The sequence below is a fragment of the Halichoeres trimaculatus genome, unplaced genomic scaffold (assembly GCF_033239565.1).
Source record: "Halichoeres trimaculatus isolate MK-OKI-2021-1 unplaced genomic scaffold, fHalTri1.1 fHalTri1_scaffold_20, whole genome shotgun sequence".
In the NCBI taxonomy this organism is placed as follows: domain Eukaryota; kingdom Metazoa; phylum Chordata; class Actinopteri; order Labriformes; family Labridae; genus Halichoeres; species Halichoeres trimaculatus.
In genome coordinates, this window is record NW_027437198.1 from 28,768,175 (window position 1) to 28,790,676 (window position 22,502).

The 22,502-nt window shown below is 51.7% G+C and overlaps 3 protein-coding genes across 6 annotated transcripts; 2 read left to right on the top strand and 1 right to left on the bottom strand.

Annotated features, from left to right (window-relative positions):
* The first annotated feature begins 69 nt into the window (after window positions 1-69).
* atf4b (activating transcription factor 4b) lies at window positions 70-3,109 on the top strand. Its single transcript, XM_074697384.1, has 3 exons — window positions 70-253; window positions 1,358-1,798; window positions 1,900-3,109. Exons 2-3 carry the CDS (start codon window positions 1,459-1,461, stop codon window positions 2,805-2,807), a joined length of 1,248 nt encoding a protein of 415 aa, XP_074553485.1. The 5' UTR covers window positions 70-253; window positions 1,358-1,458; the 3' UTR covers window positions 2,808-3,109.
* A 4,256-nt stretch (window positions 3,110-7,365) lies between these two features.
* Window positions 7,366-14,871, bottom strand: LOC141809288 (GTPase IMAP family member 8). Of its 4 annotated transcripts, none has more exons than XR_012599997.1 (7): window positions 14,355-14,871; window positions 13,264-13,819; window positions 11,716-11,813; window positions 11,443-11,574; window positions 9,894-10,484; window positions 7,847-8,467; window positions 7,366-7,776 (listed from the first exon to the last, which is right to left on the bottom strand). XR_012599997.1 is itself a non-coding variant. In XM_074696257.1 (6 exons), the coding sequence occupies exons 1-6, from the start codon at window positions 14,383-14,385 to the stop codon at window positions 8,394-8,396; spliced, it is 1,482 nt and encodes a 493-aa protein (XP_074552358.1). In that variant the 5' UTR covers window positions 14,386-14,871; the 3' UTR covers window positions 7,366-8,393. The 4 variants fall into 4 exon arrangements, 1 of the variants encoding a protein (XP_074552358.1); XR_012599996.1 differs by having other exon boundaries at window positions 7,833-8,467; XR_012599995.1 differs by having other exon boundaries at window positions 7,819-8,467.
* Window positions 14,872-15,615: 744 nt separating this feature from the next.
* On the top strand, window positions 15,616-22,295 carry adsl (adenylosuccinate lyase). The gene is made up of 12 exons (XM_074696259.1): window positions 15,616-16,536; window positions 19,373-19,576; window positions 19,831-19,875; window positions 20,096-20,175; window positions 20,254-20,425; window positions 20,511-20,557; window positions 20,887-20,977; window positions 21,083-21,152; window positions 21,277-21,424; window positions 21,561-21,741; window positions 21,852-22,028; window positions 22,119-22,295. The coding sequence occupies exons 1-12, from the start codon at window positions 16,393-16,395 to the stop codon at window positions 22,203-22,205; spliced, it is 1,446 nt and encodes a 481-aa protein (XP_074552360.1). The 5' UTR covers window positions 15,616-16,392; the 3' UTR covers window positions 22,206-22,295.
* Window positions 22,296-22,502: the final 207 nt, after the last annotated feature.

Sequence of the window (22,502 nt, forward strand, 5' to 3'; positions counted from 1 at the left end):
CAAAACAGCGGCGGAGTGATACTGTTGTCGCTGTGGCGGAAGGACACCGCCTCCTCCAGGGTTGAGCTTATAGCAGCACCGCGCCTCCGCCTGCGCCATTTTCCTTCCGCAGGAACAGAAACACACCGACAGCACCGTTGACCATCAGCCTTTGAGCCGACATGGCCGTGTAAGAGTGTGCAGCGACCCAGCAGCCAACCTAACAGTGCATCCAGAAAGTGCACTGAGTCTCCCACTATTCAGCAAACATGTCGTAAGTATTTTTTCTGATCATGTGTCGTCGATAACAGTTTCCGTCAGGCCTACCACGGCCACGCGCCTCATCAGTTACAATCAATAACTAGTCTCTGAATCCGAGAGGTAGACTCGTTAACGGTTAGTTTTCAGATAGTTAGCTGTCACACATTAACTCAGACAAATAGGGACTTTTTTCGGTAAGAAAACGACCAAGAATTTGTTCCCAAAAAAAGATGATGCAACACATCGCGTTTGTATGAAATATGATGGGAATCGTTTTTATCAAAAACATAAACAAAAACAAATAAACTCTGGAATAAACAAACTGTAATATCGTCGGTCTGTGTGAAGCTTTGTGTAATATTGACTGCAGATGGAGGGTGACAGGTGCCAACGTGGCAGGAGATGGTTCGTTGTGTCTTGGTGTCAAAATGGCGGCTTCATGTAGGCGTCGAACAAAAATGTGGCTGTTTGCAGAGACGATGACGTCAGAGTCATAAGACTGGCGGGGACACGTGACCCTGAGACGTTTGGAAAAACTTTATTGTGTTATTACGAAATTAACAAGTGAACAGAGGAAACAAAAGACAATTATTATATTATATTATATATCTTAATTTAATGATTTAATGAAACAATTAATATTTATGAAATAAATTGAATTTGATTATAGAAACTTTTTTATACAGATCATGTTTAAAGCATGTCTGGATATCCAGGTCCTTCTTTGTGAAGTGAACTTTTTTGTCTTGTAATAACAGCAGAAATGATTTATCTTTAGGAAGTCTTTACTTCTTTCTTTTTTTTGGTGTTCCTGTAAAAATAATGCTAGTGTGTTAAGAACGACCAAGTATGAGAGCATTAAACAAAAATATGCTCTGTTTCCTCAATTTTACTTTTACGCAGTCAGTTTGCATTTACTCCTCTCCATCCAAGATTTAATCTTTAAAATCCATACAGAGGTGATAACGTCCAGAGGGAGCAGTGCTGCAGTGATGTCACTGTAATCAATCCAGGTGTACTTTTAAAGTAGTCTCACTGTCAGATGATGACTCAGCTGACCTGTTTATTAATCAAAGTGTTCAGATTTTCACAACATGTTTCTTGTCCTTTGTTTCAGGTCCTTCGTGGAAACCCTCACCGCTGCTGCTTTCGACAGCATAAAAGAGTTCGAGACCTGCCAGGTGTCACACACTCCCTTCGTGACCAACAACAGCCACTATGACCATGATGATGACAAGCTCACAGTTTGGCCTGGAAGACATGGAGGCCCTTCTCTGGGGACCTTCCTCTCCCATGGCTGACCCCATGGACCTCCTGCCTTTCCACCCTGACCGAGAGGAGCAACAGAAAGGAGGAGGACCGTCACTGGAGGGGGTCACTTCACCCCTCACCTCCTCGTCGCTGTCTTCTTCCTCCTCTCCTCCATTCTACTCTCCTCCCTCCTCGCCACCGGCCGTCCTCCTCCCAGGGGACAAAGCCGGGGCCGAGCCTGACCTGCTGTCCCCCTCCTGGTTTGGTGAGGCTCAGCTGAGGCGTTCAGTCTCAGATGAAGGCAAAGGTAAAAAAACATCACAGGTTCCTGAAGATGAATTTTAACAAACGATAGCTCATCAGAGAACAGCGTGGGCTCATTATGTAACTCCTTGTTTACATCCACAGACGACATGTTCAGCAACCTGGACTGGATGGCCGAGAGGGTGGATCTGAGCCAGTTTGACCTGGACTCCCTGATCGGCTCCTGCAGCCCTCATGACCAGTCCCCCGGCTCTCCAGACGACCTCCTGGCCTCCCTGGAGTGCTCCATGGAGCTGGACCCGGTGTCCACCCCCGAGCTTCTCACCACTGCTCCTCCCGGTCTGCCGGCCTCGCCTCCTCCTGCCGACCCGGGGCCTCCACCCATCGCCGCTGACGAGTCTGAACCCTGCTCTGATGACCAGGATGTCCCCTCCCCTCCGTTTGTCGTCCCAGAGCCTCAAGAAGAGCTGGAAATCAAATCTGAGCCCGCCTCCCCAGACCCGTCGTCCCCCGCCTACACCCTGGACCTGGGCAGTGAAGTGGACGTGTCAGAGAGCGAGGTGAAGCCCGTGGTCGCTCCTGTCGTCCCTCAGGTCCAGAGGCTCGTCCTCTCCCTCTCCCCCACCCGCATTCTCCTCGTACTCGCTCCCAAAAAGGAAGTCTCCATCGCCACCGTAGCCCCCGCCCCCTCCCAGACGCCACGACCCTCCAGGAGTAGACCTTACCCTGAGCCGCCACACCAGGCCTGCCCGCCCTCCACCAGCGGGGTCAGCGTCAGAGGTGCAGGCGGGGACGAGAAGGCCGGCCTGAAGGCCCCAAAGGCCAAGAAACTGAAGAAGATGGAGCAGAACAAAACGGCGGCCACGCGCTACAGGCAGAAGAAGAGAGCGGAGCAGGACGCCCTCAGCGAGGAGCACGCCCTGCTGGAGAGGAGGAACATGGAGCTGAAGGAGAAGGCTGAGTCCATGGCCCGGGAGATCGAGTACCTGAAGGAGCTGATGGAGGAGGTCCGCACGGCCAGGACCATGAAAGGACTCAGCGCTGACCCCTAGTGGTTACACTGAACAATGACAGACATGTGAGAGTTGGCTCAGCAGATTTTAATTCCTCCAAACGTAAAGTATCGCAGCACGTCTCTGACCTCCTGTAAACTCCAGCTCTGGTGTCAGAGCGGCCGCTCTCTGGAGGAGTCTCCTCTCACTGTTCGAGCTTTTCTGCAGTTTATGTAAAATGTTTGTTTCATATCTCTGGACCTCAGTAACCTGCCAGTATGCTGTCTGTAACATTTAAACTCATGTATTAAAGTATACCCAGACCATGTGTTATCAGTCTCTAATAAAGAGTCTTAACCCTGTCACTGACTGTGATGAGTTATTTACCTCCTCCTCCTCAGGCTGCAGATTGATAACTGAGGAGAACACGACACCAAAGCTTGGCCCTCATGTGATAACGTCACATGACCATGACCTGCTTCATCACGGGGTCATTCAGTGTTTTTGCTTTTTTGACCTGAGAGGAAGAATCAGACGTTAGAGTTGATGTGAGTGGAAAAAATCCAACAGGGATTCAGTTTTTATTTCCTTCATGTCTGAACGTGGACTCTGACGAGGCTCTGTCAGTCCAGATGGATGGACCATTTAAAAAGAGAAAATCAAACAATTTGAATAAAGAAAAACTTTGAAGTTAAGGAGGTTAATGAGTGACGTGAAGCTGAGGCCACGTCACCTTAACGCAGTGTTTCTGCCCTGCATGTTTTAGATGTTACCCCACTCCAGCACACCTGATTGAAATGAATGGCTCGTTATCAGGGGCTGCACGGTGGTGCAACGGTTAGCGCTGCAGCCTCACAGCAAGAAGGTCACCGGTTCAATTCCCCACCTCGGCCGGTGGGTCTTTCTGTGTGGAGTTTGCATGTTCTCCCCGTGCATGCGTGGGTTCTCTCCGGGTACTCCGGCTTCCTCCCACAGTCCAAAAACATGCTTACCAGGTTAATTGGTCACTCTAAATTGTCCCTAGGTGTGAGTGTGTGCGTGCATGGTTGTCTGTCTATGTGTCAGCCCTGCGATTGACTGGCGACCAGTCCAGGGTGTACCCCGCCTCTCGCCCAATGATTGCTGGGATAGGCTCCAGCCACCCGCGACCCTAAACAGGATAAGCGGTACAGAAAATGGATGGATGGATGGCTCGTTATCAGGCTGGAGCAGAGCTTGATGACGAGCTGATCACTTGAATCAGGTGTGTTGGAGTCGGGAACATCTAAACCATGCAGGGCAGGGGGTCCAGGACCAGGACTGAGAAACACTGAGTTAACGAGAGTTTTACAGCTGAACTTTACTGACAGTGAGTGAACCACAGCACTGTTTCCATTTATTAGCTCACAGGTTTCACTGAGAGTGGCATCATCATCATCATCATCATCATCGTCATCATCGTCATCATCATCGTCATCATCATCGTCGTCATCATCGTCGTCATCATCATCATCATCGTCATCATCATCATCATCATCGTCATCATCATCATTATCATCATCATCATCATCGTCGTCATCATCATCATCATCGTCATCATCATCATCATCATCGTCATCATCATCATTATCATCATCATCATCATCATCATCATCATCATCGTCATCATCATCATCGTCGTCATCATCATCATCATCATCATCATCATCATCATCATCATCATCATCATCATCAGCTGACTGAAGCAGTACCAGGTGGATCTTCGTTGGCTGTGTATTAACTGGGACGGTACCAAAGGTGGGTCCAGAGTTTTGTTGAACTTGAACCGTTTGGAAAGTGAAGTCTCTAAAAACTGACAGAGCTGCAGAGAAATGTTTAGTTTGTTGTTGCTGACGACCGAAGCACCTCACATGCTAACACCTGACACCGTCTTGGTGCTAAAGAAAAGTTAATTAAAACAATTTTTACACCTTTAAGACATTTAGTGACCTCTGCCATGTCCCCTGAATAAAACCTTTAATCCTTTGTGTTTCCAGTTCCTCTTCCTCGGACTTTGGGAGCGTGCTGCAGAACTTTACCGTCGGTGAGTTTCTTCCTGTTTCTCTGACTCCACATGGGAGTGACTCAGTCCACTTCCTGTGGCTGCAGATATCCGTCAGAGCGGAGCCTCCTCCAAACGAACGGGGAGGAGGATAATGGAGTCCTCCTGACCGCTGCAGGCGCAGAGGCCTGACTGTCAGGAGGACTTGATTAAGCCAATCAGGAAGGAGCAATTACAGAGGGATGAGAAAGATCCAGTCTCTGGTTTTCTGTCCTCTGGAGACTGAATGAGACGCTGCTGGAGGTGTGAAGCGTTTTCGCAGCATGTGAGGAGACAAAGTGCTGACTGGTGCTGACCTCTGCACAGCCTGAATATTATTACCAACTAAAATGTGTGTATTCATCAGACTACAACCGGCCCGAGGTGTGCACGCTGTAATTGGTCCAGGCTTTCCTCCAGATAGCTCAGGGACGATCCATACCTGGAGGGAGGCCAAAGCCCGGTGCTGCAGAGCTGCTCACAGAGCCGGACCGAGGGAGCTTGGCTCTGAGTGCTCCTCCTCCGTAAACGGCCTCATTTCTCTGGAAGATCTCAGCGATTATTACTTTCTGAACCGTCCATTTATCACAGACCGTCTGTTCTCTCTTAGTCTGACTCTGGCTCCCTGAACGTGCAGCTCTGATTCCTGTTGAGCTGAAGTTTATTTCACTGAAACTTTTCTGAATCATTTTAAATCATCTGACGTCTCTACAGCGTTCATCAGTCTGATGATGTTAGCGTTTGATTTCCTTCACCCTTTCCCCCGATGTGGAGAAGTGCTCAGCTGCTGTTTCCTCTCCACAGCGCCACCTAGTGACTCAACAAAATGGAGACAAAGTATCCAGAGAGAAAACAGAAAGAATAAGATGAAGACCAACCTACACAGAAATATATCCATCTCTTTTATTTTCATCTGAAGATGAGCAAAGAGCCGATGATGCAGTCACGGTTTAGGCGGGAGTACACAGGAAGTGACGTCACTTTGGCTACGCTAACGTGGTAGAACTTACACAGTGCAAAAATGCTCAGCTAAAAGCGTACGATGTTTTACTCTGTAAATATACACAGCTTATACAATATCAGCTTATTTAATATCTTCACAGGTGGATCAGGGCTCAGACTCCAAATGAGCGTTGGAGACGTTTTCATATCAGACTGTAAAGCCATGCTCGTCGCACTGAGTGCTGCAGGAGATACATCAGGAGATAAAGCACGGGGGGGGGGGGGTTTCTCTGACAGGCTATCAGTAGAAAATAACATTGTACAGCATGGCAGTGGTGTCGGTCACATATTTTATATGCTTTTGTTTCTTCAGAGTGTAAATCCTCTTTTTTCCCTTTTTCTTTTTTTTTTTTGCAGCTGCATTCGCCACATCCACACAGCGGCCACTCGTCCTGCTGTCCTGCTCAGGATGGAGCTCGACGAGGAGGTTTTCTGCTTCACTCTGGAGCAAAAGTTAACAAGTCTGGATGTTCAGACAGGTGCAGATTTTAAAACTGGCTTGAAATCCCTGAATCTGTGTAAACTCATCAAAACGGTCTGAAAACAGATCTTTACAGCGCTCGCTGAAGTGACGAGGGCGTCTCATGACGATCTCCTTACAGGTTTGGGAAACCAGAAACCAAAGTCTGCCCACAGCTGGCCAATCAGAGGGGGGTTCGTGGATCAGAGAGCCTTAAAGAGACAGCTGCTCCAACAAAGTTTTTCAGACAGAGGCTGAGATAAGGTTTTAATCACCAGTGGGAGTAAACGCGTCTCTGAGCTGTAAATAAACTAAAGCTAGCAGAGACAGAACAGAGACTTCAAACAGCACAACACCCGCTCTTTAAAGGTTCTCTACATGGTTTTCACAGTTGTCGTGAAAATGTGGGGTATCTATGAATCCTTTGTCTTTAACTTTCAGGTAGTTTTGACAGGAAGATGTTAGTCATGCAAAACTAGATTTTTTATTTATTTTCAGTTTTTCTAGCTTTGGAAACAGTTCAGGGCTAACCCCCTAACTGAAGAAGTAGTGGGATGGCGCTAACAGGCTAACAGCTAACAGACTGAAAGATAACTTCCCTCCAGAGTTTGGCTGTCTGTCTCGACCTGTGACATCAGCACAAAATGGCCGCTGTGTGCATACAGTCAGTAAAGGTAGAAGGATGTGATGGCGCTCCAGAAACCCCCGTAGACCTGCTGAAGCAAGAGTTAGAGGATAAGGAGTGAGGTTGCCTTCAACTCTTTAGGCACTCGTTTATTTGCATGCGGTGTGTTAACATGCCTCTGAGAGCTGAGTAAATATTTATATCTTCAAAACCTCACCCTGGGTGAGAGAGAGAGGAGTCTCCATGACGTAGAAAAGGTAGGAAAAGCCCTGTGTGAGCTCCAGTGATCATGAGGTTATGTTGTTTCAGTAGCATGCTAAGCCTGATGTAGCCCGCTGCAGGCTGCCCGCTGCAGGCCGCCCGCTGCAGGCCGCCCGCTGCAGGCCACCCGCTGCAGGCCGCCCGCTGCAGGCCACCCGCTGCAGGCCGCCCGCTGCAGGCCGCCCGCTGCAGGCCACCCGCTGCAGGCCGCCCGCTGCAGGCCGCCCGCTGCAGGCCGCCCGCTGCAGGCCGCCCGCTGCAGGGTGCAGCTCCACACGCTTCCATGCTGAGGCACGTCGCTGAATCTACCTTGTGGATAAATGCATGGACACCAACAGGCCGAGCTGCTCCGCGGGGATCTGACGCCGCACACAGACTCGGCTGTTTTCACCGCTGCTCGTGTGATGAATGCTACAGCAGAGGAGGAGGAGGAGGAGAAACGCTGCGTGTCTGCTGCTGCACCTCCTCCAGCAGGAGAGATTCCCTTTGACTCCCAAAGTAAATTCACGCCATGAAGTCAGCTGTGGCCAACATCTGTAAATATCCCCGATTTTTCCCCTGAGCAGAAACACGCCAACGTTAACGCAACGTTTCCCCATCAGTCATCAAACGGATGTTCCACCTCCCAGAGTTCACCTCCCAGAGTTCACCTCCCAGAGTTCACCTCCCAGAGTTCACCTCCCAGAGTTCACCTCCCAGAGTTCACCTCCTTCACTCTAAACTCTAAACGCTACTCGCTGTCTGTACAATGTGCAAACTCTCTAACACACACTACCTTCTTTTACAAACTATTTAAAGACTATTTTTTCTTTTAATCAAACTTTTTTCTTTGAGTCAAACTAATAACTGAGTGACAGAAATGGCACTTGATGCAGAATATAGCTATGTCATAAAATGTCCAACTTCATGGGAAGAGTCAGACGCAGAGACGTCCTCTGTGCGTCCAGCGTGAGTCCCTCCTGCTCCTGGTGACGTCCTGAGGAGCACGTCTTCCCTCGCCGTGTTGAACCGGTGCAGTTAGCAGCAGCTGATGTCCGTGTTCATGCTCATGAGCAGGGTCAGGTCTGGAGCTGGACCCTCTGCAGGTTCAGGAACAAAACCTGGTTTAGCTCTGTCTCCACTGTCCAACAAAGAGTCTCTGAAAGTCCTCTCCTCCCTCAGAGCGTCCTGAGCCCGAGCAGGAAATCTCGATGAGGTTACCGTTACATGAGGTGACGTTTGGGCCTTTCTTCAGCGCAGTCACTGGAGCTGGCACCCTCGACAGTCGTCCTCGGGCTCCGTGTTGTCGGAGGAGTACGAGCTCTCCTCACTCACTGTCAAATGCAACAAAGTTCAGTTAGACGGGTAGGAGGCAGGAGATTGGATCAGTAAACTTCAGGGGCTTTCTCACAGCACGCAGCCAGGACGGCAGCCTGGTGACAGATTTCATTTTAACACACAGATAATTCACCCTCATCCTTCTGTGCACACGTCGGCCTCAAAGCAAGAAGTGGACGGCGCATTAAAGGCGCATTAAAGGCGCATTAAAGGTGCATTTAAGGCGCATTAAAGGCGCGTTAAAGGCTCGTTAAAGGCGCGTTAAAGGCGCATTGAAGGCGCATTGAAGGCGCATTGAAGGCGCATTAAAAGCGCGTTGAAGGCGCATTAAAGGCGCATTAAAGGCGCATTAAAGGTGCACTAAAGGTGCATTAAAGGTGCATTGCTGTCATAAAGCAGCTGCACCGCAGACTAACAGAAACCTGCTGCAATGAAACGGCTCAGTGTGCGTCTGTTTTTCAGAGGAGCAGGAGTTAATGAAGTTCCTGATCCCCTCAGTCATTACACCGAGCCCACGCTCAGCTGCTCCTCTGCTCCTCTGCTCCTCTGCTCCTCTGCTCCCTGCGCTCCCTGAAACAGCCCTCACACTGTGACAGCGCTAACATCCTGCAGCGCACGCGCAGCGCCAGTTAACTGTGGTTTGTCCGTCCAACGTGTTCAAGTGTGTTCAGTCAGTGTTCAGTGTGTGTTCAGTGTGTTTTTATGTGTTCAGTGTGTTTTCAGTATGATCAGTGTGTGTTCAGGTGCACGGAGAAGGGGGAAAAGGAGAAAAAGGAGAGAAAGGAGAGAAAGGAGAAAAAGGAGAGAAAGGAGAGAAAGGAGAAAAAGGAGAGAAAGGAGAAAAAGGAGAGAAAGGAGAAAAAGGAGAAAAAGGAGAGAAAGGAGAAAAAGGAGAGAAAGGAGAGAAAGGAGAGAAAGGAGAAAAAGGAGAGAAAGGAGAGAAAGGAGAGAAAGGAGAAAAAGGAGAGAAAGGAGAGAAAGGAGAGAAAGGAGAAAAAGGAGAGAAAGGAGAAAAAGGAGAGAAAGGAGAAAAAGGAGAGAAAGGAGGAAAAGGAGGAAAAGGAGGAAAAGGAGAGCACTCTGCTCACCTTGGGGTGCACCTGGCTTTTAAAGACTAACTTTGTGACACCAGAGGATTTATTTTTGCTCCTTGGTAGTTAAACTGAGTGGCTGGATGCACCTGGTCTCAGGTTTCTCTACTGTGAAGCTGATGATGATGATGATGATGATGATGATGATGAAGCTGAAAGCTGTGTTTTATTCTGATTTCTCTGTGAACGTTAACGATGAAGAAGGCCACGCCCTAACACGTGTCTCTAAAACTAAAGCTGTTAAAGTTTCTCCTGCTCCTGACTGAAGCGGTGGTGTTACGTTGTTTTGTGGAGAATGAGCGGTGACAGATAAAAACGCCGTTTGACTTACGCCACTCGATCTGGATGGGGAGGAAAGCCTTGTCCCCGTTCTCTCGGATCATCTCCTCGATCTTGTCCAGCAGCACGGACACGCTGCGGTCCTTTCCGGGCGTCTTACTGTCCAGGACGTGGTAATAGTTCCCACAGTACTCCAGCAGTCTCTGCAGCTCCCGCCCCCCTCGCAGGATGTGCTCCTCGATGGGCGTGCGGCCCAGCCAATCACCGCAGCTGAACAGCACCATGGTGTGGAGGCACGCGCTGTCCCCGAACAGGGTCTCTATGTGGGACAGGAGCGTCCTCCTCTTCCTGGCAGTGAGGGACGAGACCACGGGGAGGACCAGCAGCAGGGTGTGGGGTCCGGGTCGCAGGAGGGCCGCTCCTCGCTGGGACTCCTGGCGGATGCGCTTCGGGGTTCGTCTCACCGAGAACCAGTCCCAGCCCGGGGTGTCCACGATGGTCACACGACGACCAGAAACCAGCGCCTGTCTCCGAAGACACAGCTCGGTCTCCTGACCCGACTCAAAGTACCGACGGCCCAGGATGGAGTTCCCCACAGAGCTCTTCCCCACGCCTTTCCAGCCCAGCAGGAGCAGCCTCAGCTCTGTCAGGGACAGGGACAGGGACAGGACAGGGACGGGGACAGGGTCAGGGACAGGATCAGGGACAGAGACAGAGACAGGGACAGAGACAGGGACAGGGACAGAGACAGAGAGAGGGACAGGGACAGGGACAGGGACGGGAACAGAGACAGGGACAGGGACAGGGACGGGAACAGAGACAGGGACAGGGACAGGGACGGGGACAGAGACAGAGACAGAGACAGAGACAGGGACAGGGACGGGGACAGAGACAGAGACAGAGACAGAGACAGAGACAGGGACAGGGACGGGGACGGGAACAGAGACAGGGACAGGGACAGAGACAGGGACAGAGACAGGGACAGGGACAGGGACAGAGACAGGGACGGGAACAGAGACAGGGACAGGATCAGGGACAGGATCAGGGACAGAGACAGGGACAGGGACGGGGACAGGGACAGGGACAGGGACAGAGACAGAGACAGGGACGGGAACAGAGACAGGGACAGAGACAGGGACAGGGACAGGGACAGGACAGGGTGTTAGAAACACGTGGACCATCAGATCAGCTCCATGGTCTGAGACTCTCTGATCTTTAGAAACCAGGACCAGTCTGGACTCTGAGAGGACCATTGGGTCAAACTCTTCCTCTCAGACCTGTTCTGAGCTGATTCCTGAGTTCAAGCATCGTTTTTATGTGATGTCATGTTTATTTTTGCAGTATGACATCATCACAGCCCCCTGTGATGTCAGAGGAGGGTGGCTGCAGCGAGGACGATGGGAAACTGTTTGGATTTAAAGAAAGTAACTGAAATCAGCATTATCGACTGACGATGAGTAAGCTGTTTCCTCCAACACCACCAGCAGCATGACTGCAGAGAACACACACACACACACACACACACACACACACACACACACACACACACACACACACACACACACACACACACACACACACACACAGCTGCTCCTCCTTACCTCTGGGAGGTCCTCCAATCATCTGCTCCCTCTGTCGAGTGTGCTCCTCCATCCTCATCCTCTCCTCCTCCAGCGCCCTCCTGGCCTGCTCCTCCTCCAGGAGGATCAGCTCGTTCACCTCGAAGTACCACCCTGAGAGACGCAGCGCGGAGTTATTCCTGCGTTTTAATCCGGCTCAGACTCTGCTGCGCTCATTAATATTACAGGATCATCACAGAGAGGCTGCAGAGGTGACGCTCCACGCCAAGCCTCCGTTACGTAAAGAAAACAAACCTTGGTTGTCAGTGATCAGCTCCTCCACCTTCTCCATCAGCTCAGGCACCTGCGTGTTGTCCTCCGTCTCTTTGCGCGTGTTGTCGAAGGCGTGGTACCTGCAGCGAGGAGGGGACCAACAGCAGGTTTAGTCAGAGAACTGGAGAGATCAGCTGGAGCTAAGTGAGTCCATCACGCTGTGGAAACAGTTACATAACACCTGAGTGTGTGCGGGAAGCTTACCACCATCACAGGTGACCTGAAGAGGGCGCTGAGGGCGTGTCAGCTTAAGATTAACACCTGAAGTTTGGAACCTGAGAAACATCCTGATGGACGTTAGCGTTTCAGGATCCTTAATCAGCATCAGCCCTGACGCTGAGCTGTTTCATGTTTTAACTTTCAGGCTGACGAGCCAAAGAAAAGATGGAAATAAAAAGAGCATCACTATCACCAGTTATCATGAGCCAGCAGCTAGCGTTAGCATCCAACCACTTCCTGTTACAGGAACCACATGAGGAGCCAGCCAGAGAGACTACAACGTTTCCTTCAGCGTGACTCTGAAACACGTCCCCATGTCCCACAGACCGTCCCCCCATAGACCGTCCCCCAACAGACCAGCCCCCCATAGACCGTCCCCCCACAGACCATCCCTCCATAGACCGTCCCCCCATAGACCATCCCCCATAGACCGTCCCCCCATAGACCGTCCCCCCATAGACCGTCCCCCAATAGACCGTCCCCCATAGACCGTCCCCCCACAGACCGTCCCCCCATAGACCGCCCCCACAGACCATCCCTCCACAGACCATCCCTCCACAGACCGCCCCCACAGACCATCCCTCCACAGACCGTCCCCCCACAGACCACCCCCTCACAGACCACCCCCTCACAGACCACCCCCCCACAGACCACCCCCCCACAGACCGCCCCCCCACAGACCGCCCCCCCACAGACCGCTCCCCCACAGACCGCCCCCCCACAGACCGCTCCCCCACAGACCGCTCCCCCACAGACCGCCCCCCCACAGACCACCCCCCCGCAGACCACCCCCCCACAGACCGCCCCGTCTCACTGAGCTCCTGTTTCCAGGAGGACCTGTGGCTTGAATCAGTGAAACCAAAAGGAGCAGCGTGGAAATGTCACCCAGGCGTTTCAGGAGTGAAAACCTGCTGAGTGGATGACGACGGTTCAGGACCAGAGGTGAGATCTCTGCCTCGGCTGCTTCAGCTACAGGAACTTTCTAACCGCAGGAACTTTCCCCAGGAACCAGGAACCTTTGAACAGCAGCGTGCTCTTCAGCAGCTGGACCAGGATCTAACTTCAGTTCCTGGGAAGTTCATCTCTCCCTGAAAAGTTCCTGCTCACGGAGAAAGAGCCAGGAACTTTAGGGGGCGGGGCCTGAAATGCTGGATGTTTGTGATTGGTGGAGCCCCCCCTGTGTTTTTAAATGGCGCTGATGTCACAGCACACTCAGCAGTGATTGGCTGAACGCTGAAACATTCGTCGTCTTTGCTGAAAAGTGACTTTAACGTGTTTGTTGAGTTTGTGATGAAAAAGGAGGCGCCGTACCTGCTCCCACATCTCTCCACCAGCCACTGCAGAGACTCGCCGGTGTTGGCGATGTGCTCCTCGATGAAGACCCCTTTGGGCAGCTTGTCCACCCCTGTGAAGACCACCATGGAGTACCTCCAGGTGCCCCCGCCCAGGGCCCCCAGCTGCTCCTCCGCAGCCCTCCTCTCTGTCTCGGTGAAGGGCTGAGCGACCGACACCACCAGGAGGATGGCGTGCGGTCCAGGAGGGCAGAGGATGGCCCCCATGCACGGGCCTTCGCTGTCCAGGCTGGGCGGGGGCTGCGGCGGCGTGTCCGACTCGGCTCCGGCGTGGTCGTTGTTGTCGGCTTCGGCGCCGTCGTTTGGGTCTCTGGGGATGGCCCACGGCGGGGTGTCGACCACGGTGACCCGCCGGCCGTAGATCTCCGTCTGGCCCACGTTGCTGTGAGTGGTCTCGGTCCCGGCGTCAAAGACCTCGTCCCCCAGGATGGTGTTGGCCGTGGAGGTCTTTCCAGACTGGGGCCCCCCCAGGAGCAGGAGTCTGCGCTCGGGTGGGTGTCGCCCCCTGGGGTCACCTGTTGGGACAGAAACTGATGAAACAGGAAGAAATCACCTCATCATCACGCCGCTCATCCTGAGGCGGCCCTCGCCATCAGCTCTGACCTCAGACTTCCTGCTCACAGCCTGCTCTGGCAGTCACTCCTCGCCCTCTCGTCTCCCCTCCCATCATGCCTCTCTTTGTTTTCCTCCGTCCTTAAGCTTTGGAAAAACAGGCCAGATAGGAGGAACCTTGGACTGTGTCCAGGGAGAAGAGCAGAATCTGTTCACTCTGGGTGAAGTTACACAACACGGCGAATGTTTCAGTAACGGCTCAGAGGACGGCGTGGAGTGATGCTCGGCGAGCGGCTGGTCAGACCCAGGGAGGACACCAGGTCCAGAGGTTTATCTGTCACAGTGTGCTCTCTCCGTGCCAGCTGCCAGCAACAGTTCCTCTGTGGCCGTTTGAGGGGACGGAGGCTGACGGAGGCTGACGGAGGCTGACGGAGGCTGATGGAGAGGGATGGAGTGAGGGGACAGGTTTGCAGCACAGGGAGGAAAAAGCCCACTTACCAGAGTCAGAGGCAGAGGACACAGCAGCCATCTTGTGAGAGGAACCTCTGGCTTCCTCCTCCTCAGCCCCCCTCCTCCTTCTCCTTCTCGCCTCCACGGTGGCGTCCTCTCCTCGCCTCCTTCAGAAAGCGGCGGGTCCTGGGTGGCGTGTGAAAGGCTGGCAGCTCGAATGCTTCCTCGCTCTCAGCCTCATTCTACTGCAGTGGGACTCGCTCGGCTCCGGCTCACTGTGGAGCCCCTGCCTCCCTGTGTCTCCTCATTCCTCCTCTGCCATTCACCTCCTCCTTTTCTAATCTCTCCTCCTACACGCCCCCGTGACTCCACTATGGCTCCTCTGCGTCCCTCCTGCTGCTCCTCAGTGTCTTCCTGTGCTCCGTCTCCTCCTCTCTTATTAATCAGAGGGAGGAGGGGGGGCAGCCCTGCAGCAGCTCCACCAAGACGTCCTCAGGAAGCTGTTCCTCCCCTCACTCCCTCGCTCCCTCACTCCCTCGCTCCTCTCACACAGCAGCAGCAGCAGCAGGAGCAGCAGCAGCAGCAGGAGCAGCAGCAGCAGCAGCAGGAGCAGCAGCAGTGTGTGCAGCAGCAGGAGCAGCAGCAGTGTGTGCAGACTGCAGTCAGGAGGACAGATAGAGAGATGGACAGAGTGTGACAGAGAGAGAGAGGAAGAGGGAGGGTACACACACTCTGTGTGTGTGTGTGTGTGTGTGTGTGTGTGTGTGTGTGTGTGTGTGTGTGTGTGTGTGTGTGTGTGTGTGTGTGTGTGTGTGTGTGTGTGTGTGTTTACAGCTGGATGGAGTGTGGAGCCTGCAGACACACTGAGGCTCAGTAAACTGCATGAACACGGTTCATTATTCTCACCGAGCTGTTACATAAAGCTCCGGAAACAGGGTCTGACTGAGACCGTTTCTGACTGAGACCGTATCTGACTGAGACCGTTTCTCATGAGTCCCCTCAGAGGACCGGTTCTGCAGGAGGATCCGGATCATGTGATGCTGGTCGGATGGAGCAGAGTCTGAGCTCATCCTTGGCTCCTTCACGGGCTCATTGTGACGCTGTGTGTGAGATGCATTCAGGGACAACAGGAAATCAGAGTGTTGGACACAGTGCGCGCGGAGCAGCGAGGCTGGAGATGGGTCACGTGTTTCCGACGTTTCCCTCGAGCCTTGTTTTCACTCTCGCAGATGTGTGTGTGTGTGTGTGTGTGTGTGTGTGTGTGTGTGTGTGTGTGTGTGTGTGTGTGTGTGTGTGTGTGTGTGTGTGTGTTTCTAACTGAACATGTCACAGAAAGATTAAAGGAGTCTTCAGCTCAGATCATCACAGGCAGACTCACCCAGAAAAGACCGTAAACTCTGTGAAGCTCTCATCAAACTGCAGAGCCCGTCAGGTACACACAGCCCGGTTCTGTGGATCAAACATCTGAAACTGGTTTTTCTGTTTTCATTTGTTTTTTTGAAGGATTGAAACTATAGCCTACATCTTTGATGAAACACACATGAGGATCCTGTTTTTGGGCGGACACACTGAGATCTGAAGGTGTGACATGAATCAGCTCAAGCTTCAGCTTTGATTCATGTTTCTGAAACTCACGTGTTATCTACAGTCTCTGAGTCAAGCCTGCTTTTTTATTCCATATGTTTATGTCATAGATTAACACTATTTACAGGAGGACTTTAATCTAGTGCAGATCCTGGTCTACAGAGGGACTATAATCTAGTCCAGATCCTGGTCTACAGAGGGACCATAATCCTGCCTCCGTAAACGGCCGTCACAGACACAAACTGCCTCAGGAGGGAAAAACCGCAGATGAGTTCAGAACAACTGGAGAGTGATGATGACGTAATGACGTTTCCGCCACGCTACCGCCAAGCGTTCCAAGTGTCATACGAGGACCTCACGCCGTACGTCGGCCTGTAGTGTCGTAAAAAGGCGCTTCCCCCTGCCCATGTGATGCTACGAGCTCGAAGCCGGGAGCTAGTCTGTGTGTGGGTCCGGGTCCAGGACAGAGCTCCGGGGGTCTGAGCGGACAGCACCTGGAAACATGGAGGGAGCCGACGAGTTCATGAAGTACCGGTCTCCGCTGGTGTCCAGGTACGCCAGCAAGGAGATGGCCTACAACTTCAGCGACAGGAAGAAGTTCAGCACCTGGAGGAAGCTGTGGATCTACCTGGCCAAAGCCGAGAAGGTGAGACACGCTGCGGACACACCGACACACACACCGACACACACACCGACACACTCACCGACACACACACCGACACACACACAGCACCGCAAAACCTGGGTTTATATCAGCATTTCCCCCTGACTTTAAAGCCTGTGAACTTCACTGTGTGACCTCTGCAGACAGATCAGGTTCCTGCTCTAATTATAGTTAAAGGAGGACCCAGTGAAGGAGCTGCAGACCCCCAGACCCCCAGACCCCCGGACCCCCGGAGCACCAGCCGGGGTCAGAAACCTTCAGGCTAACCCTGAACAGGAACATAGACCTCATGGTCTGTGTCTCACTAACTTTAAACCGGAGTCAGTGACAGTCCAAGTCTCTGTGAGAGGAAGAGGAAAGTTTGTACAAACAAACTGTCTCTGAACAGGAAGAAGTTTCAGTGAAAACAGCTTTAATGTTCAGTTTTCACTGTTCACTGTGTTTCATTAGGGATGCTACGTGTGTGTGTGTGTGTGTGTGTGTGTGTGTGTGTGTGTGTGTGTGTGTGTGTGTGTGTGTGTGTGTGTGTGTGTGTGTGTGTGTAGTATCTAAATGTGCTCAGAGTAAGATTTAAAGGTACAGTGTGTAGTATTGAAAGATGCAGTGAATGTATCATTAGGTAATTTTAACCTGAAGTCGGTTAAAGCCCAGAGTCCTCTGAGGATGAGAACAGGAAGTGTGTCGTATAAACATGAAGCACAAACAAAAACAGTTCACTCAGTTACTCTGAGCTGTGTTAGAAAATAACGGCAGGATGTGTGATACTAACATGTGTTTAATTAAAGGTGTAAAGAGTAAAGGTACAGTGCTTCACCTAGAAAAGCCTGATCCATCAAAGAACGACCAGAAAACTTTGATTTTTGGTCACTGAGAAGTTTAACCCTTTGTCATAATCCACAGATAAACTTTTCTGTGTGATGTTGTTTGATTATTTTTTAGATTTGATTTCTTGGACAGTTTGAGAAACTTCTCCAGTGAAGTTTTTGATAAATGTGAATTCTTCAGATGTTATTCTTTCTGCAGCTTCTTGAAACGTGTCTGTGGTTTTCCTGGAACAGGAGTGTGTGTGATTTCATGAGAGCAGACGTTTTTTAAAAAAGGCCAAAATGAAACTTGATCTGGAGGCAGAGATGATCCGTCAGGAGGTGAGACATCTCTTTGTTAAATCAACAGGTTTTTAAGGAGACTGTTCATCACGTTGATGAGAGAACAGTCTCTGAAACTCGTATTAAGTACGATTTGTTTGGCAATTAAAGGTTAAAGGTGCAGTTTGTGTATCATCAGGTAACTTAGACGTAGATGTAGATAAAGCAGATGTGCAGGAATCCTCAGTTGAAGCTACAGTTTGTTCCCCCCCACAGATTAACGGATAGACGTTTCTGACAGGATCACGCTCCTCGTGCATCTCAGGAGCTGATTGTCCTCTAACAGATCAGTCATGTGATCCCAGTTAGTGGGACCCTGCAGACCCCCAGATGCTAATTACCCGTCATGGTTCCTGTATCTGTCACATTAAAGATGGCGGTGGCGAGCTAACTGGGGACAGACCGTCTCACATGACTCATCACTCACATCAGCGCTGATCAGAGTCTGTGTTTGGGGAAATTTCCCTGAGATGAGATCTCAGAGCTTCGCTGCTGTGCTGAAAATAGCACGCGGAGAATGTCACAGCTGCAGGAGAGCGCCCCCCTGAGACGATACGTGTTTATAGCCCGACCCCCGCGCAGTGTGACCTCAGAGACGGTCCTGAAGTTTAGAGACGTCTCCGTCAGTGGTGGTGCTGTGTGGTGCTGTGTGTTGGTGTGTGGTGCTGTGTGGTGCTGTGTGTTGCTGTGTGGTGCTGTGTGGTGCTGTGTGTTGCTGTGTGGTGCTGTGTGGTGCTGTGTGGTGCTGTGTGGTGTCTGCTGTCGTCACGGTAACCGTGTTGATGTAGACTCAGTGATCTGTGCAGTCATCTGATGTCAAACGCATCATTTGAACCATTTTCCACACAAACAGACTGAGGCACAGCAGGTGAGCAGGTGTTTTTATGCAGGCTGAACATGTCAAGGTGAATTCAAACCAAAGTTTCTGGATCTTTCTGGAGAAACTTTCACTCAAGGAACTGAACGCTTCCTGTGTCTGATGGTAGCTTTCCTCTCCAGCTCGGTCAGGAGGTGAAAACACAGCGAAAAGCTGAACATGAAGAAACGTCAGCGCACTGCTCAGTCTGCCTGTGTCTGCCCCGCTCGGCCTGTGAGGACATGAAACGTTTGTTTTTAATGATAACAGGATCGTTAGCTTTGTCCTTCACAGGGCTAACACACACACACACACACACACACACACACACACACACACACACACACACACACACACACACACACACTCAGGCATACGGGAGCTTGATGTCTCATCCTCACGTAGACGAGTGTTTTCAGAAACAGATATCTCCTAGTTTTCACTAAATACTTTCACCCACATGTAACCTGGTTAACCCAGACGTGTCCGTGTTTTCCTGACGTGACCTCTGTGTCAGCCAATCAGAATGAAGCTCTTCATCCAGCTGTGACGTTTCTGAACCAAAAACTCTGTTTCCCTGAACGTGAACTGGATTTTTCAGAAATCGTTGTTTTTGGTGACGTTAAGCTGTGGTTTGGATGACAGGACTAAACGTGTTAAACTGGAGGTTTCTCAGACCCCGACCACACCTGGACGTGGTCTGGATGAGTCTGAACAACCAGCTCAGAGCCAACAGCCCAGGTCTGACCACGTCCCTCCAGGTAAGAGGTTTCTGCTCTTCACCACACCCTCTCATCTTCATCCTCCTCATCCTCAGGCTCTGGGTCTGCCCATCACTGACGCTCAGATCCAGGAGATGGAGAGCCACGAGAAGGACATCGACTTCGCCATGGCGGCAGAAGAGGAGCGGAAACTCAGGCACGACGTCATGGCTCACGTCCACACCTTCGCTCACTGCTGCCCCACAGCTGCTCCCATCATCCACCTGGGCGCCACTTCCTGCTACGTGGGAGACAACACTGTGAGTCTGAGCGAGTGTTCATTAACGCTCGTTAATGCTCGTTAGTGCTCGTTAGTGCTCGTTAGTGCTCGTTAGTGGTCGTTAGTGCTCGTTAGTGGTCGTTCATGCTTGTTCATGCCCGTTAGTGCTCGTTAGTGCTTGTTCATGCTCGTTAGTGCTGGTTCATGCTCGTTAGTGCTCGTTAGTGCTCGTTAGTGTGATCCAGCAGTCAGCCTGTCAGCTCCTGGTCTCACGTCCTTTGTTTCCCTCCTCAGGACCTGATCATGTTGCGTGACGGCTTCGACATCGTGTTGCCCAAGGTGAGCCTCAGCTGTTGGCAGAAACACGCTCTCACTTCCAGTTGTGCAGTGATGACGTGTGTGAGCACTGAAGCCTCAGCTGTTCAGTGAGTGGTCAGCGGTGTAGAAGTAACGTCTCAGCATTAGGTCACCGCCAGTGGAAGCAGAAATCAGCCTGCTAACATGTGCAGCTTGTATAAGCTCCTAAGTTATGCACCATTTGGTGCTCTCTCTCCCACAGCTGGCCCGAGTCATCGACAGGCTGGCAGACTTTGCAGAGAAGCACGCCGACCTCCCCACGCTGGGCTTCACACATTACCAGTGAGTCCAGCTCCGCCTGATGTTTGGAAACCTTTCGTCTCCTCGTCATATCGGTCACGTTTTCTCCGTCTCCCACAGACCCGCCCAGCTGACCACGGTGGGGAAGCGTGCGTGTTTGTGGCTGCAGGATTTGACCATGGACATGCGCAATCTGCAGCGAGCCCGCGATGACCTGCGTTTCCGGGGGGTGAAGGGGACCACGGGGACTCAGGCCAGCTTCCTGCAGCTGTTTCAGGGAGAACATGACAAGGTCCAAACATCAGTAAAGTGATGTTCAAACCCAGGTTCATTAAAGTCAAATCTCCAGGATTTACGCTGAATCATTCTCTCTCCAGGTGGAGGAGCTGGACCGGCTGGTGACGGAGATGGCTGGCTTCAAAAAGTGAGATCTGTCTCTGACACGCAGAGGAGAAGCTGCTCCTCACTCCCGGCTGGCGTCGGTTGTATTTCCTGCAGATATCATCAGGCCTCGCTCAGAAATTAGCAGATTTATTTTGAAGGAATAATTTTAAAAAGAGATAAAAACAGTCTCTGTATGGAGCTCTGAGGTCGTTTTTATTACTGTAAGATAAAAAATCCTTAACCTTCAGAGTCCTCTGTGTGCTCTGAGGCTTTAACGACCTCTAACGACCTCTAATGACCTCTAACAACCTCTGACGACCTCTAACGACCTCTAACGACCTCTAACGACCTTGTTCCTGCTTTGTTCAGAGCCTACCTGGTGACCGGGCAGACGTACTCTCGTAAGGTGGACATCGACTGTTTGTCCAGTCTGGCCAGTTTGGGAGCAACTGTTCATAAGGTGTGGATGTGCTGCCACCTGGTGGTGTTACATGGAATCTACTAAACTATTTTTCTTTTAGGACTTTAACTTTTTCAGAAACCATCTTTAATTCCTTTCTCCCAGATCTGCACAGACATCCGCCTGCTGGCCAACCTGAAGGAGATCGAGGAGCCTTTTGAGAAGGAGCAGATCGGTGAGGAGACGTTTTGGGATGTAACGGTTTCTCTGGGGTCATGTGACCTGAGGTGTCTGATTTGGTTGCAGTGATTGGTGTGTGTGTGTTAAGCTGGAAACACAGTCGTGTCCTCGTCCTCCAGGTTCGAGCGCCATGCCTTACAAGAGGAACCCGATGCGTGCCGAGCGCTGCTGCAGTCTGGCGCGTCACCTGGTCGCTCTGATGGCCGACCCGCTGCAGACCGCCTCCGTGCAGTGGCTGGAGAGAACGCTGGATGACAGCGCCAACAGGTGGACTCCACGTACTGCACATGATGATGTCACACGACGATGTCACACCATGATGTCACACCATGATGTCACACCATGATGTCACACCATGACTCGCTGTGGTTCTGGGTAAAGCTCAGCTCCTCTCCCCCTGCAGGAGGATCTCTCTGCCCGAGTCTTTCCTGACGGCCGACATCATCCTCAGCACCCTGCAGAACATCAGCGAGGGGCTGGTCGTCTACCCCAAGGTGATCGAGAGACACATCCGCCACGAGCTGCCCTTCATGGCCACAGAGAACATCATCATGGCCATGGTGAAGGCCGGAGGCAACAGACAGGTGAGGCGCCGGTCCACCTGAGTCCCGCTCAGGGGGCCCTGCTGGGGGTTCAGAGTTAGTCCGGCCCCGGAGCACCGTGCTGGAAAGTGACTTCCTGTCTGTCTCCTCAGGACTGCCACGAGAAGATCCGCGTCCTGTCTCAGGAGGCAGCCGCCGTGGTCAAACAGGAGGGCGGGGACAACGACCTGCTGGCCAGAGTGCAGAGAGACGCCTACTTCAGCCCCATCCTGGGCCAGCTGGACGCCATCCTGGACCCCAAAACCTTCATCGGTCGAGCCCCCCAGCAGGTACGAGACCAGCAGCTCCTCGTTCTGCGGTTTCTAACTCCTCAGATCGTTTCGTCTGGGATCTCAGTGTGTGGTCCGTCTCTCCTCCAGGTGACCAGGTTCCTGTCCGAGGAGGTGCGCCCCCTGCTGGAGCCCTACAAGGCCAGGATGGACGTGAAGATTGAGCTCGAGCTGTAACACACTCACACACACTCACACACACACTCTGCGTTCAAAGCGCAGACCTCGGTGTGGTGGGCGTCTTCAATAAAACAATAAAACAATCACTGAGAGAAAGTTTCTCTTTGACGTGTTTTTTCATTTCTCATGTTTTTAATCCGTCCTCGCTCGTTAGCTCCTCCTCCAAACTAACCTGTGAAATAATTTAAGGAAACAATCAGTGCTGTCTAACAACTCTCTGTGCAGTGAAGTCTCACAGGAAACTTTCAGTATTTCTGCTTCAACACGCTGCAGCCCCGTGTCCTTCCTCTTAAA

Coding starts and splice junctions, on each gene's coding strand:
- atf4b (XM_074697384.1), top strand. CDS start 1,459: ATGACCATGATGATGACAAGCTCACAGTTTGGCCTGGAAGACATGGAG. Junction 1,799..1,899: donor AGTCTCAGATGAAGGCAAAG/GTAAAAAAACAT, acceptor TTACATCCACAG/ACGACATGTTCAGCAACCTG.
- LOC141809288 (XM_074696257.1), bottom strand. CDS start 14,385: ATGGCTGCTGTGTCCTCTGCCTCTGACTCTG. Junction 10,485..11,442: donor GATTGGAGGACCTCCCAGAG/GTAAGGAGGAGC, acceptor TGTCCCTGACAG/AGCTGAGGCTGCTCCTGCTG. Junction 8,468..9,893: donor CCCCATCCAGATCGAGTGGC/GTAAGTCAAACG, acceptor TGCATTTGACAG/TGAGTGAGGAGAGCTCGTAC.
- adsl (XM_074696259.1), top strand. CDS start 16,393: ATGGAGGGAGCCGACGAGTTCATGAAGTACCGGTCTCCGCTGGTGTCC. Junction 16,537..19,372: donor ACCTGGCCAAAGCCGAGAAG/GTGAGACACGCT, acceptor CCTCATCCTCAG/GCTCTGGGTCTGCCCATCAC. Junction 21,425..21,560: donor CTGGATGACAGCGCCAACAG/GTGGACTCCACG, acceptor CTCCCCCTGCAG/GAGGATCTCTCTGCCCGAGT.